A 14506-nucleotide genomic window follows, 5' to 3' on the forward strand; every position below is an offset into this window, starting at 1 on the left:
TTCAGTGCTTTGATGTGAAAGTAGAAATCAGATCACAAAGAACAAGCTACAGTATGTATAGTGGGAATGTGTTGGAAGACTTCTGCCACTGGTCAGGTTCATGCTGTACCAGAGTTGTAGTCACAAAAGTGAGATGTGTTTTAGTGGTTAATTCCAGGGTAGTTTCCCCAGAGATTCAGGTTATTTATTATTGGAACCATTGCCATAAGCTTTTTTTTTTTTTTAATTCTTGGAAATGCAAAAGTCACAGTTAAGGGCTGCTGCTGTTTTTACCCTGGTCAGTTCTGCCCTGTACCAAGAAACAGTGCAACGTGCTTGTTGTGGTTTGTGACTTGCAATAAGAATGCTAGTAAGATCACTCAGGGCTGCTCTGAACCATGCTGAGATCTCCTTACTTGTTTAATTTTGACATATGCTGGGTATGTGCAGAGGTCTCTGCAGGTGAAAATCTCAAACGGGTCCATTCTGGGCATCACCTATTTCTAAACTTTTAGTCTGGGATATGCTGTAACAATATTAGTTGTCAAAATGACATATCAGGTCTAGCATCTTTCAGTGCAGGGTTTGTTACTTCAGTCCACGCAGTGTGAAATCCAAAAATACACCTGATGGATGACATGAGGACAGTGTCCTCATATTGGAGTGGGGGGCACAAATGACTGGAAAATGGAGCCTTACCTTACTCTTACAAAATGGCTTATGTCTATAAAAATGAAATGCCAGTGTTCAGTGAATAAGCAACAGAATTATGTAAGTTGATCTTTGGTTTTGTTATTTCTTATTTTTGCATAATCCTATCTCCATTGGTCCCTTAGGAATCATTTTAACAGCTTACTAAGATCTCCTTACAGAAAGTTTTCTAGATTATGCAGCTTGCATTTACCTTTCATTTTTTTCATTTCATGCCTTGTATGTGACTTGAAAATATGTAAGGTAGGATGATCGATCTTCAGTAGTGTTTTGCATCTCACTGGTCAAAAATGCAGATAATTTGCCTTAGATAATTCCAGCAGTTGCTTTGTTTTCCGGTATTTATTCCACACACTGTTAGAGTGTTCTGATGGTGTTAGCCTACAAGAAACACAGATTTGTATTTTTCAAGTCATTTCTGATGCACTGATGCTGTGTGGATAGCAAAGATGCCACCTGTTGTATTGTTGTATAGCTGCATTTTATACAGAATTTAGTTTCTCCTTAGATTTGCTGGCTCCTAATGGAAAAAAAAAAAAAAAAACTTGAGACTTTACAGAGGACTGATAAAGGCATAAGTTACATTGACTTTAATAACAGGTATTTTTTGTTTGGTTTTAGTAATACCACAGTAGGTCTGAGAAATCTTACTAAGTGGATAAACCTGATTTATTTAGTGTAAACTTACTAAAGGTCTACACAGCTTCTCAGTAAGTTTCCCATTTGGCCTACAGGCTTAATGAAGCTTGGAACATCTCCATAATGTAATGTCATGACAGTTGGAGGTACTGAATCTGCTGCTTTTGGTATAAAAACAAAATCCCAAAGCAAACAGTGGAGTATGCTAAGCTAGGATTGAATTAAGTGTTGGTTGGATCTACTTGTGTTTTTCTCATCCTCTTCTTTATGATATTAGGGTTTGTACAGTGAATGCAAATTGTTCTCTCTCATGAGTTTACTCTAACCTGCATGGTATTTGGAATCAAATGGCTTTGGAATACTGAAACTTTCTCTATAAACATATTTAAAACTGTGCATGAAAAGGGATTTTTGCCATAGAAGTCTTGCAATATATTCCAATGATACAGTTCTGATCAGTGATGTTTGTGTAACAAAATCTTGTTGAACAGCTGTTGCTTTTCTTCTAGAAACTACTAGGTGAAAATGACACAGCAAATGCATAATTTAAGTCTCCTCCAGAGTAAAAAGAACAGTATGCCATCTTCTCCAAATGCTGCAAAGCGGTTGTATCGGAACCTGTCAGAGAAGCTGAAGGGGAGCCATACATCCTTTGATGAAGCATATTTCCGGGCGCGATCAGACCGGCTCAGTCTCCGTAAGACCTCAATGGTAAATACTTGATATTTATCAAACTGTCAATTCTCTTCTATAAATCTATACACTTTTCATCATCACAATTCATTTGTTCCCTGACCAATGCCGTATATTCTTCTTAAGCTTAAGTCTGTTTTTGATCCTATCTCAAAATACAATCTGGCCTTCCTGAAGGCCAAAGCAACTTACAGTGGTGTTGCTTTATCTTAGGAGTAAGACCTTGACTTAGCATTAAGGTTGGTCAGAGACTGTGATGATGGCCACTAGATAAGACTGTGAAAAAGATTACACAGGAAGCAGTATAACCTGGATGCTCTACACTAGTACAGAACAGAGCCGGGCAATCTAGTGCTAGTATAGGAAAGCATGTACGTCTCCACTGGACTTAATACTCACAAGTGCTCCTACTTGTGCCAGAGATGGTAAAGCCATACAACCTACAACATATACATTTTGAAGAATGGGATGTCTGTGAAGTAATAACAGTGTAGGCTCAGTGCATAACAGAATCTTTTATATTTGCTGGAGGAAAATAAATCTGCTGTTGATATTGCCATATAAAAAAAAAAGAAATAAGTTGGAAAACACATCTTTCATCTTCTCTTCTGAAATATTTTGACGGAGAGAGATCCTCTCCACTTATGAACAGTAGTGACTTAGAACAGTGTGTGCAAATGTGCCAGAAGTCACATCTTGGAGCCATTACTCTGAGGTACTAAAGTAGATGCTTTATCTTCTGACCAGTGCTTCTCTAAATATACGTCTAATTACATGTTCCTTCAAATATGTATTCTTCTGTCATATTTAAGTGATGAGAAATGGCAAATGAAGATAGCCCAAAGACTGAGGAGCAATGCATTGTTGAGGCTTCAATCCTTTGCTATCCACAGAGCTATTTACTTACAGTCCCACTTACCTCTCTTTTCAGAGCAGATCTATCAGGCTGTGATTGAATAGTGTCTATTCAATCAGTTTAATGAGGAGAATCAATTTTACATTGTTATATTGGTGGTTTAATGCAGTAGAGACTTCAGCTAAGTTTTTCACCTCAACCACTACACTACTGTGTGAGTGATGTAGCTTTTGTCACTGCAGACCTACCATGAGTGTAAGCATCTCTGGATATTACCAGTCTGGGGTCTGAGCCACAGTGTCCACAGGAGTCAGTGAATAGATTCCCATTGAACTTAAAAGGCTTTGGGACCCCTTCTGTGTGTTATGCCTGGTTTTTTTCACAGTTTTCCCTAAAAATAAATGGCATGCAAGCCACCAGTTAAGGGCTGGAAATATCCCAGGCTGCTAGCTGATGTATTTTCTAATCATTGAATTTCTGTGGTACAGAGGTAAGTCAGTGACTAAAAGCATGTCTCCAGACAAGTGAATAACATTTGTTAGAATTTGTTGGTTTTTTTTTTTTTTCCCCCCTCAGTTTTGGCTGGTGAAGAGTTTTCTTTCCATTCTCTTACTGTGCAACACTTTCCATTCAGTAAATTGTTGTCTTGCTGCAGACATAGCAATGTCCCAAAATAGCTTTATTCTTGAACTCATGTTTATCAAAACAAGTCGTTGCAGAAACTACTTTAATGTTTTTTTTCCAACTCCAGTAGCACATAGCGGACTTTTTCAGGCTAACCCAGAGCAAATATCTTGAAAGGGGCACTTCATTTTAATTAAGCTACAGAAGATTGCATTTCTAAACACTAACAGCCCTGAATCACTTACTGGAACATGGTTATTACTTACTGCAAAGCAATACTGTAGTTCTTTTCAGTATATATATTTGTGCACTAGTGTAACACCTAAATAAATTAATCACATAGCACAGCTGCCTAGCTAATGATTAGAGGCTGCAAGACGGCGTCAAGGAAAAAGACATGTCCCTAAACTTTACCTGATCACTTGTAAATGGAATTCAGTTTCTCTTTGAATTCAGTGACTTTGTCTGTTCAGAGAGGAATAGAATTATCTAGCAAATGTAAATGAAGGAAGAAATCAGATGGGTCTTGTTAATATTTGTGACGATACCAGCTGGATTGAAACTGAACACGCGCATCTGAAGACAGTACATCTTAGCCCATCTGAATTTCTTAGCCCTGAACTGCAAACATCTGAACAATGCTGTGATTCTAGAGTCACTTATATAAGAATATAATCAACTTTATTGCAGCAGAGAACAATATAATGTTCAAGTATATTCCTGTTTTCTATGTGAAAGCAAATAGTTGTGGGAAAGTTGGTCAGGAGCACAGAACATTTTCTGGGCTTGGAAAGCTGGGCTCAGTGCAGGCTTTCAAATGGGACAATTATTAGCATGGCTGAAAATGTGGTTGCTATTTCACTGTCTCACCAGGGTGTTTTTTTGAGTGAAATAAGTCTATTATGGTTAGATGCACACTACTATGTGGAGGAGGGATACATACGTGCCTATTTGGAAACGTCATATGATAATTCCATGTTTTTACAACCTCTGAAGTTGCAAGAAACACCAACATATTTCAGACTAATGGCTGTGTCTGAATTGTTCATTTGGAAGACCTGATATTTGCAATTTGGTCTGAAAATTCTTTGGATTGGATGAAGTAGGTTATAAACTTAATGCTCTGTTTCTTGTTTAAATGAGTGCTACTTTTTCAATTAGATTTCTAATGAAATGAAGAAATAGTAATTTGGTTGTATTTTTGCATTTTTGGTGGAATGTTTGTGCCAGTAGATTTACTGGCCAGAGTATTTATATAGAACTAACTTAAACATGTGCTTATATTCTGTTCAGCAAATGACTTCAGGAGAAAACTTCAGAAATACTTTAGGTATTTGGGTTGGCAAATAAAAATCTGATGATGCATTTTTAAAGACATCTATGCAGGTTTAAGTCTTGACAATGAATCCAAAAATAACAAGTCAAATCAAAGTTTGGAAAATAATTCTACAGGAATTGTTCAGGTAGGTAAAATCTTTTGTTAAAGTATGTATGGGTATTTGGAAAAGGGCCAAATGCTTCTGTCAACCACATCACAGAGTTGATTTCAGCTGCAGTACTGAATTCAGGCATCTTCATTATTATGTAACAAGTTTTTTTGTTTGTTCTTATATAATGCAAGAAATTTCTGCTATGTGGTACAGATTTATCGAGTTTAACACAGAATTGGAATTAAACCTAAATAATGGTCTCCAGCACTTTTGGTCACATTCTACAAATGAAAATTCACTGAACCTTTCTGCACAATCACAAGGCCAATGAAAAGAGGGTGACTATTTTGATTTAAAAAAGAAGTGGAAACAGTGCACGTGCCCAGAGCCACAGAAGTGAAAATCTGAACGGAGAAATTCCTAGTTTCCTGTCTTGAATCCGTACCACAAGTCTGTCATTGATTAATATAACCAGCTCTACCTTTCTTTTCTGCTCCCCAAGTATTTGCCAGCGTTTCCTCAAATGAACTTAAGGAATAGAAATGAGGTCTAATGTAGTCATTCCATTTACTTCAACTAATCACCTTTGTAATAGGCTCTTTATGAATTAACTGTTAAATAAGTACTACTTCAGAAAGCAGATAAAATATATTAACCATTTCACCAAAAATATCTACTTCTCCCATCAGTCATGAAAAACAGTCTTCCATTTCACAGTTCCTCAACTAAAATAATGAAATTTCAAAAATCTAAAGAGCACAGCCTTTTTACTTCAATCAATGCTCTATTTATGTTAATTTTGAGTACATAGTACAGTGACATGCAGCTGTTAAATGTAGAGAATTGACTTGCGTGGGACTTGATGACATTTAGCACGTGTAGAATAACACAATCAATTAAAATATTTTGTAATTAAATTAAACTAAGCTTCTTTTGATTTCTAGCTAGAGCACCTTTTCCCTCTGGATTGGGGGGAAAACACCAGAATATGTCTAAGATCTGTCATCTTGATACAGGAGCAGATTTGTGGAGCTACTGGAATAAAAGAAAACATAGCTGCATTGCAGTAGAAATTTGTCATTTTTAACTTAAAATAATAGACATCTGGCCTCCTTTCCAAACTTCACTGGAGATGTGCCCTCTCTAATGACGGTATAAGTCCTGAAGGACAATTTTTTTTCCCCTTGAACAGAGGCACAAATAGAGAATGACAAATTTAGCTGCTCACCATTTAATTTATTCTCAGATTTTTCTCTTCCTCCTAACACTGAAGTAGGATCCTAAGTATTTGACAGTAAAGTGACATATGAGTCCCAGAATCTAGAGAAGAATCTGAAAACAAGAACTTGATAGACACCCGTTTTTATGAAACACTTGTTTAAGTATTGTCTTTTATTCTGCTTGGAAATCTACATATGAACTATTTCTCCAGAGTGAGTTATCTTTTCTATTTAATAGTCTAAAAGGTATATTTCTAAGTCAGCATCTATCCTAGATTTACTTTCTTGTTGCTCAGTTCAGGTCATCCACAGATAATCATCTAACTTATGTATCTCATTTCTCTGTATTGAAAATCTGGGGTAAAGATCATCTTATGTATGCCTTTTGATTCTGCTGATTCCTAATATTCAGCATATTAAAACTTCAAAGGCAACATAATCTTTGCAGTTTTTTAGTGTGATGTGAATACTTTACATCCAAAGCAGTAGACAAAAAGATCTCTGTCAAGTCACAGAATATTTGAAGAGACTTCTAAGTTTAAGCATAACTGAAAAGACCAGATCAAGTTCCAGCTTATAGCTGTGTACTCAGGTTTTCAGAACCACTTGTACACCATTAGTCTGTATGTTTTAGGAGGAAATGAAAGATGTTCCAGCAGATCAGTGCTCTGTTAGAAAGTGTTGTTTTGCTGAAAACTTAGGCAATAGTATGCCAAATTAAAAATGCATCCCTTCAAAAAGGAAAAGTTATTTTTCTTATGTGGGTGAAATGTTGATGTCTAATCACAATAGAAGACAGCTTCAATTCACTGTTTAATTCATATAATAACATAAAAGTTACTGCTTAATAGTCAGTGCGTTTCTTCCATTGTGGGTTCTGGGATGCAGGAAACCAGTTTACATGTATCTGGATCACTTGATCTCTTATGTAGGCATTTTTTAGTATGTCCATTGGCACAGTATTTCTACATAGATCTCAGTTCCATTATGAGACCACAAGCTGAGCCCTCCTTGCTTAGCTGGGCCTCTTGCTTCTACTAATTCATTCTTAAGAGGAAAAAAGATGGATAATTATGGCTATAGGACACTGGGAAAGAATTTAAAGAATCCTGGCAAATAAAATAATTACTGTAGGCTCTGGAAGGATGTTCTCATAACAGAAACCTTCAGACCATGCTATCCTCCTGCACCTGCTTCTCTCCAGCTCAATTAAGAAATGCAAGGTGTTTGGTTTTTTCTATGTTTGTTGTTGTTTTTTTTTTTTAATTACACATTTCTTTATCTCCTGGACTTTGGTAAATAGAAAGTTGAGTGGCTCTTCCTACTTGAGAGTTGGCATCATGTATATTCCTGATTTTTCTTACTTGCTTTTATGTTTATGTTCTCTGCTGTTCAGACATATCTTTTTCTGACCAAGCACACTGGAGGATCAGTGCGTCCAGTCTCATATCTACATTTTTATTTAAGGGCTATATATTTCAAAGCTGCTTCTAGCTACAAGCTAAATACAAATATATGAGCACCTGGTAATGACTGAAATGTTGAAGTGAGCACTAGCTCATACCACACCTGTGAAAGTTTCCTCCAGAATTGTTTGATTTGAGTTTTGGTTAGTTGAGTTTGTACACCTTAGCTTTTTACTTTAAATTTTGAGAATGAAAAAGTAAGTAGTACAAGAACCTGTCAAAATCATAGTCTTTCATCCAGCTTCATGTCAAAAACATACACTGTTGCCCATATGGTTCAATTTCAGGTCCAAAAAAGAACGATGGGTTTGAACCTCACCAGAAAGAAGTTCAAGCACACAGGTCTAGAAGTAGAGCAAGCTCAGTTTTGCTGCAAACATCTTCCATGTTTCTAGCTGAACTTAGGATGGGAAGGTTCAATATTTTATAGGAATGTCACAAAAGTCATTTTTCATAATTTATTTCCTGAAGTTCAAACATTTTCAAGTTCTACTGAGTTTCTGTTTTTGTTGGTACACAGAATTTCCAATGCAATGAAGCTATGTTTGAGGCGGTAGAACAGCAAGATCTGGATGCTGTTCAGATTCTTCTCTATCAATACACACCAGAGGAACTGGACCTGAACACCCCAAACAGTGAAGGACTTACTCCTTTGGATATTGCCATTTTAACAAACAACATCCCTATTGCTAGGACTCTTCTACATGTTGGGGCAAAGGAAAGCCCACACTGTAAGTATTCAGTTTCAATTTGTTTAGATAATTCTGTAATAATTAGGTTTGCTTATGTTGTGGAAAATTAATTGTGTTGCAGAATCTGACTTTTTTATCATGACGTTGATTATACGTGAAATAGCAGCACAGTGCTGGAAGGTCATTGGCAGAAACTTCTCCTTGTTGAACGTGTGCTCAGCAGATAGTTTTTGTTTCCTGTATCAGGTACATTAACTATGAATCAGGTAGAACTTCTAACCTAATGAACAGTGAGGCAGCTGAGTTAATATCAATACTGAGAATAAATCTTCAAAAATATGGAAACAGGAATGGAGTGATCATGGTCTGAAGCAGAGGTTGTCATTAAAAATGAAAAGATTACGGGTTATCTAGGCCATGGTGTGTTTTGATTATTTTGACCTTGTTTATGCTGTCTTCAGAAGGCTGGTTGTGTTGAAATCTATCATTTCCATTACTTCAGACTCCTGTTCATATCTCCTCAACCCTACTCTTCAAATAGAAATGAGAGTTTCAAAGCTCTGATATCTGAGCACAAAACAGACCTTCACACTTCACTGGAATACTATCACTGCTTGTAACTACATATTGTAGTTATAGAACTATCCTTTGTATTCCTTCACGGGCATTTAAATGCACAATTTGTGGGCTGCAGGGTGACTTACCAAACCAATTAATCAACCGTAAACCATGACACAAACTCTGACGCCTTACTTATGTCTAAAAATACACCAATGTATGTGAATTTGTTTTAAACTGTCAATGCCTATATTTAGGACATTCCCAGCAAGGCTATAATGAGACTGTGTTTGAGGGGTTCGGCCACTGCAGACTCTGCCATTAATTTGAAGTTAGTTAAATTAACAACATTTAGTGCTGGCATGTCAATCTCAGTGCTCCAGGAAATTGCACCTTGAGGCTACTAACATTGCCAGTTTTTTCACTGGAGAGCATGTGTGCATGTGTGTGTGTGCATGTTGAGTTTTTTTGCCAGACCCTCAGTGTTGGTACACCTTTATTGCTTTTCTATGTCCACAGCACTTATATTATCATTTATTCTGGCCTCCTTTAACCTTCCCTGGAGATTTTTGCATAGTGTAGCTGCTCAGTGAAAAGATTTTTTTAGCTTTATATTTATTTGTTTATTTTTCTGTCATGGTTCATGACTGAGGCTTTAAAAAAAAGTGTGACAGCATTTAGAGTACATGATTGACTGCTGAAGCAACATTCATTAACCATGACAAATCTAGAGGAAAACACAGTCTTGAGTGTTCTAAACAGCAGTAAAAAAGACTAAACTAATTTTTCATTGACCTCATCTGTAAATAAATGCAGTCTGATGGCGAGCAGGGGCAATCATAAATTAGTATTCATTTCCTGTAATTAATGCAAACATGCCTATGAACACAGAGAATATGAATATATAACCACCTCATTTCCATTTCAAAATATACCCACCAAATTTCCACTTCACTTATCTTGATTTTTAGCTTTTCTGATTGAAATAATGGTCAAAACGTCCTCAGTAAAAAGCAAAGGACTGTTTTGGTGTGTTTTATTTTTTAATTTTTAGCTTAATGGTTTATGGTTGCTACTTAGGAACAGAATGCAAGAAGTTGTTTTCAGCACGTAAAACAAAGGTCTGCAGCAGTTTCCTATGTGGCTTTAATCTTGGGGAACTGACAGCAGTCACGTTCTTTTTTTTTTTCCCTTGTTTTTTTCCCCTCCAGTTTTTCTGCTTTGTTTTCTGTACCTAAGCAAGCCTTCTAGAATTAAACCCGTTCTGTATGATCATAGGCCTGCAAGGATATGATTAGAACCCAGCCAGGAGCGTTTCCATTTCACTATGGTGATCAATTGAGCAAGGCTTTGCCAGGTTAAGTGAGAGGGGTGGGATTTCAAGGTAAAATTCTGACTTGTACCAATTTTGGGACAGGACACAAAAATCTTTTAATCTGATTGTAAGCAGATGCATTGCACAAATGCATACACTTGGGAGGTTGAGAGGTAAATGAATTCCCCACTGCAAGTGCACACAGAAAGCTTCTCACAGAGACAACTCTTGTTCTTCTACTATATTAGACATAGAGATCAAGTTGAAATTTAACTATAGCATCAATGTTGTAGGAAAGAGGATCTATCTGAAGGACAGATAGCTTGCAGCTGCCTGATATAGGCAGAATACCAGATAAAAGAACAGAAAGTAAAACTCTGATCTTCTTTTCCACATGGCCCTCAGGCTGCATAAATCTTAATGGGAGCCCAGCATTTCTTAAACACAAAGCAGGATAAGAAAATACAACATTTAGAATATTAATTTAGTGGGGAGGAAGCAAGACATTTGCTCTTGTCAAAGCCCACTGCATTATTAATCTTTTCAGTTACTTTTGTTCACATATTTGTGGTCTGGCTAGGTTTGTTCATGTGAACCTAAATATAAATAAGATTAAAATTTCCAGCGACTGATTTGATAGATTTCCAAGACTGGACAATTGTGGATCTGAAACTTGATGAAAGAGAGAGAGCCAGATCCTCACTGAAAACTTGAACCAATGCCAATCCACAATCACCTGAAGTTCTGGCACATAAAATCTCCTTTCTCAGTCCTGTTTTGCTATCAGATGTGTTGCACGCTTATTGTAGGCATGCAGCCAGGAAACTGTCACCTTTGGCCTCTCAGTAAACAACCAGTTGTGAGGATACCAGCAGATTCCAGTAAGCCTGGCCATATGCCTCTTGATGTCCATACGAAGAATGATCAAACGTCAAGAGGGATGGCTACAGGCCAGCTTCTGAAAGCGAGGTCTTAGAAACAACCATTCTTCAAAAGCAACCTTTGGATGTCAGAGGTGCTGGATAATTCTTCGCTCTCCTCCTGTGGTTTTAAAGATTCCTTGTCAGTTTTCACATTACTGTGCAGCATTATTCTTAGACTGTGATGAATTTCAATTGTTATACAGTTATGCGAGACATGGCAAAATTAAAATGAGGTTCAAACTGGATAAAACAAACACCTTTTTCAATCTAAGGATAGTAAAACAGTTGTACATATTGCCCAGAGAGCTTGTAAAGCTCCATCTCAAGTTTTCCAGGCCAGATAGGTAATGTCCTCAGAAACTTGGCCTAAACGTGTAGCTGATCTTGTTTTCAACAAGAAGCTCAAATGTCAAATTTTGAACAAGATAATTAGAAAGGCCCTTCCAATCCAATTTATCCTATAATCCTATGATTCCAGTTTAGGAATTATACATACATATGTGCAGATATCATCACTCATATGGTATTATGATGTCAAAAGCCAGTCAGCCTTGGTCCCTTATGTCAGCTTCATGTTGTCAGAAACATATATTGCTCCTGGCTTATGCGAGTAAATGGTTGGTGAAGCCTGTGCAACACTGCTGCTGTTCCTATAAAAAACACGGAAATGAACAGGCTGGCTGTCCCTACACAGCAGCACTCCATTATTGCTAAGAGTAGCATCTTGTGCCAATTCTAAATAAATGTGAATCCTTGTGAAGTGTTTTAGATAAATAAGGGGCTTTGATTAGAACTGTCTCAAAGCTCTTCTGCAGAATTACCAGGCACCAAAGAAAAGCTGCTTTCTGTGACTTCAGAATTCTTTTTCTTCTATGTTATTTCCTGTGTATTGAACACCAGATAAGTTCTTGCAGTTCTCAGATTTAACAGCTTTACAAGTCCTATTTTCTAAACTGTTAATAGTTTGAACAATTTCAGGCTAAAAGCAGTTCTGAAAAATAGTGTTTGATTCACTACATTTCTCTATATAATCAAGGGGCTGGTGCAGGGCAGTCTTGCGGACTTGGGCTAAGACATTTTAGCTTATATCCAATGTGATTGTCATTTTTTCACCTTCATATAGCACACAGTAGTTCATACAGGCAATTCATACTGTTAACTGTTGAATTAAAATCATTCTGAGCACTTGAGAATAACAAAATCTCCATGTGTCAAACATCTCACTACCTGTCAAATCCATCAGAGCACTAATTACATGGGCAACACTAAGGCACAAAGAAAACCTGCAAAGAGAATCACTGTACTCCAGCTGTGGCCCTTAAACACAAAACTCTCGTTCTTAACTTCGCCAATTAGATCTCTCTTCACTTGTAGAGATTTATATATTGTATGTCTTCAGCTATAACCAATACCAATTTCTTTCTTCATGGAAAAGCATATGATATGGCAAAGTAAGAGAGACCAAATTCTTTATTATTTTACTTGTTTTAAGTTGATAGAATACTATAAAAGATGTAAGCAATTTCAGGCTACTTAAGACATTGTTACGCACTTGAGAAACACCAGAAGATAAAATCTACTGTTTATTCATGTCATTAGTCCCATTTAAGTGGCCAGATCCTTAAGTGTGGTACAAATTGGTGTGGCTCTAATCATGTTGATGACAAGGTATCTGTTGGAAGGCACAGCGTTCAAGGATTTAGCCTTACATGGGTTATGTTGGAATGCGTAAGGCCAGAATTTTGTCATATGAGTCTATCAAGCAATTATTTACTTTTCCCTTTTCTTGGTAGTTGTTAACATGGAAAGCAGGTCAGTGCATCTGTGTACATTGGTCCAAGAAGCACAGCAGCGAGTTACTGAATTGTCTGCACAAGTGATGAATGAAGGCCTTGGTACAGACAACACAGAAAAAGAGAAGCAACTAAAAGCATGGGAATGGAGATACAGGCTATACAAGCGCATGAAGGCAGGCTACGAGCATGCTAGTAAGTAGAAGAAAGTAGCTGCAAAGTTTAAGACAAGAACTCTTACAGTGGCAAACACTCTGCCTTTGTTGAGCAAAGATGATCCTCACAGCACTGCTGTGAAGCAGATGAATGTTAGGGTGGGAAAAATGAGGCACTCAGTTAAATGCTCAGTTCCAGAAAGGACCAAATACCTGAGAGCAGCAAGAGCACTGCTCATCACTGTAAAACTGATTAGATGAGATTACAGATTCTTAGTTCAGGATCTAATGATTCTATCTTGTCTCTTCACATTTACTTCTGGATGTTATTTCATATGATCAGGGTTTAAAATAAGACAGTTAGAATATATGAATATGGAGCAAGTAATAGAGAGACACTGGTCTTTTTCTGTTGTTGTTGTACTCTATTTTTTTAAATAGCTCTGACTTAAAGTAATTGAGTTGTTCTTAATATTTGATTAAAAATGAACTTAGATTAGGTTTTTCATATAAAAATCATCGATACTTAATTTTATTGTTGGCATCTACATACAACATTTCATCAGCATAGTCACAAATTGGGCTACTTTGGGTACAGACTCAATTGCAGAACTGTTTAAAGGAAATGGGAATTTGAACCCATGGAAAGGAGTAAACAGGACTGAACTCTTTCACATTTGGATCTTTTAGTTGTACCCTTCCTCTTCAATGAAATACAGTCATTACCATTAACATTTTTACAGCCACCTTTATATATGTATATACTTAGAATAATTTTATCAAATTTATTGTACTCTAAGATTGTTTCTTCAAGACAGAGGTAGTGCTCCTTGTATTAGATATTAAATACAGTCAATACAGCAGTAAGTTAATATAGTGATTTTTTTAATCAATTCCAGCAGTAAGTCATGATATCTTATGTTTGATTTCTGAATTGTCTGATTGATATTCTGTGAATTAAGATTAAAAAAAAAAAAGAAAAAGAAAAAGAAACAATAATAATAATAAAAAAACATTAGGCCTCAACTGACAAATGTGTTTTGGAATTACTACACTGAAACATTTGTGGAATCTGCAATTTCTGGATCACAATAATGTAAAAAGGTTTTCTGTCATTTAATAAATTTGAGTTTGTTAGTGAAACTATAAAGGTTTAATTAGCTCTTTGTGGTTTTGTCCTTTCTCTCTCTTCCTACCCACCCCAAGAGATTTATAGGGGCTTTTCATTGACATAATTAGCATGAATCTGTTTTATTGGGTTACATATATGCAGGAAGATATTTTTAACTGAAAGGAGCCAAAAACCATGATAGAAACAAATGGTGTCTGCAGGATATTGTTAGCAGGGCACTAATTAAAATTCTCAAAAGGCAGAGAACACAAACACCTACAACCCAAAGCTCACAATTGCAGGGTGATTTTCAGTGGGTTCTTTGAAGACTCAGAAACATT

General features: G+C 36.6%; 1 protein-coding gene across 13 annotated transcripts in view; it reads left to right on the forward strand.

Annotated features, from left to right (window-relative positions):
• The window catches only part of ANKFN1 (ankyrin repeat and fibronectin type III domain containing 1), a 113490-nt gene that overhangs the window by 54201 nt on the left and 44783 nt on the right, over positions 1 to 14506 (forward strand). For 12 of the 13 annotated variants that reach the window (XM_040649721.2, XM_040649724.2, XM_040649718.2 and 9 more), the window contains 3 exons: positions 1839 to 2040; positions 8139 to 8349; positions 12900 to 13094. In XM_040649721.2, the coding sequence (XP_040505655.1) occupies positions 1855 to 2040; positions 8139 to 8349; positions 12900 to 13094 (592 nt within the window). In that variant the 5' untranslated portion in view covers positions 1839 to 1854. The remainder of the gene's footprint in view (positions 1 to 1838; positions 2041 to 8138; positions 8350 to 12899; positions 13095 to 14506) is intronic. The other variant, XM_040649729.2, reaches the window with a different exon arrangement.

Source organism: Gallus gallus, chromosome 18 (genome assembly GCF_016699485.2).
Source record: "Gallus gallus isolate bGalGal1 chromosome 18, bGalGal1.mat.broiler.GRCg7b, whole genome shotgun sequence".
Lineage (NCBI taxonomy): Eukaryota > Metazoa > Chordata > Aves > Galliformes > Phasianidae > Gallus > Gallus gallus.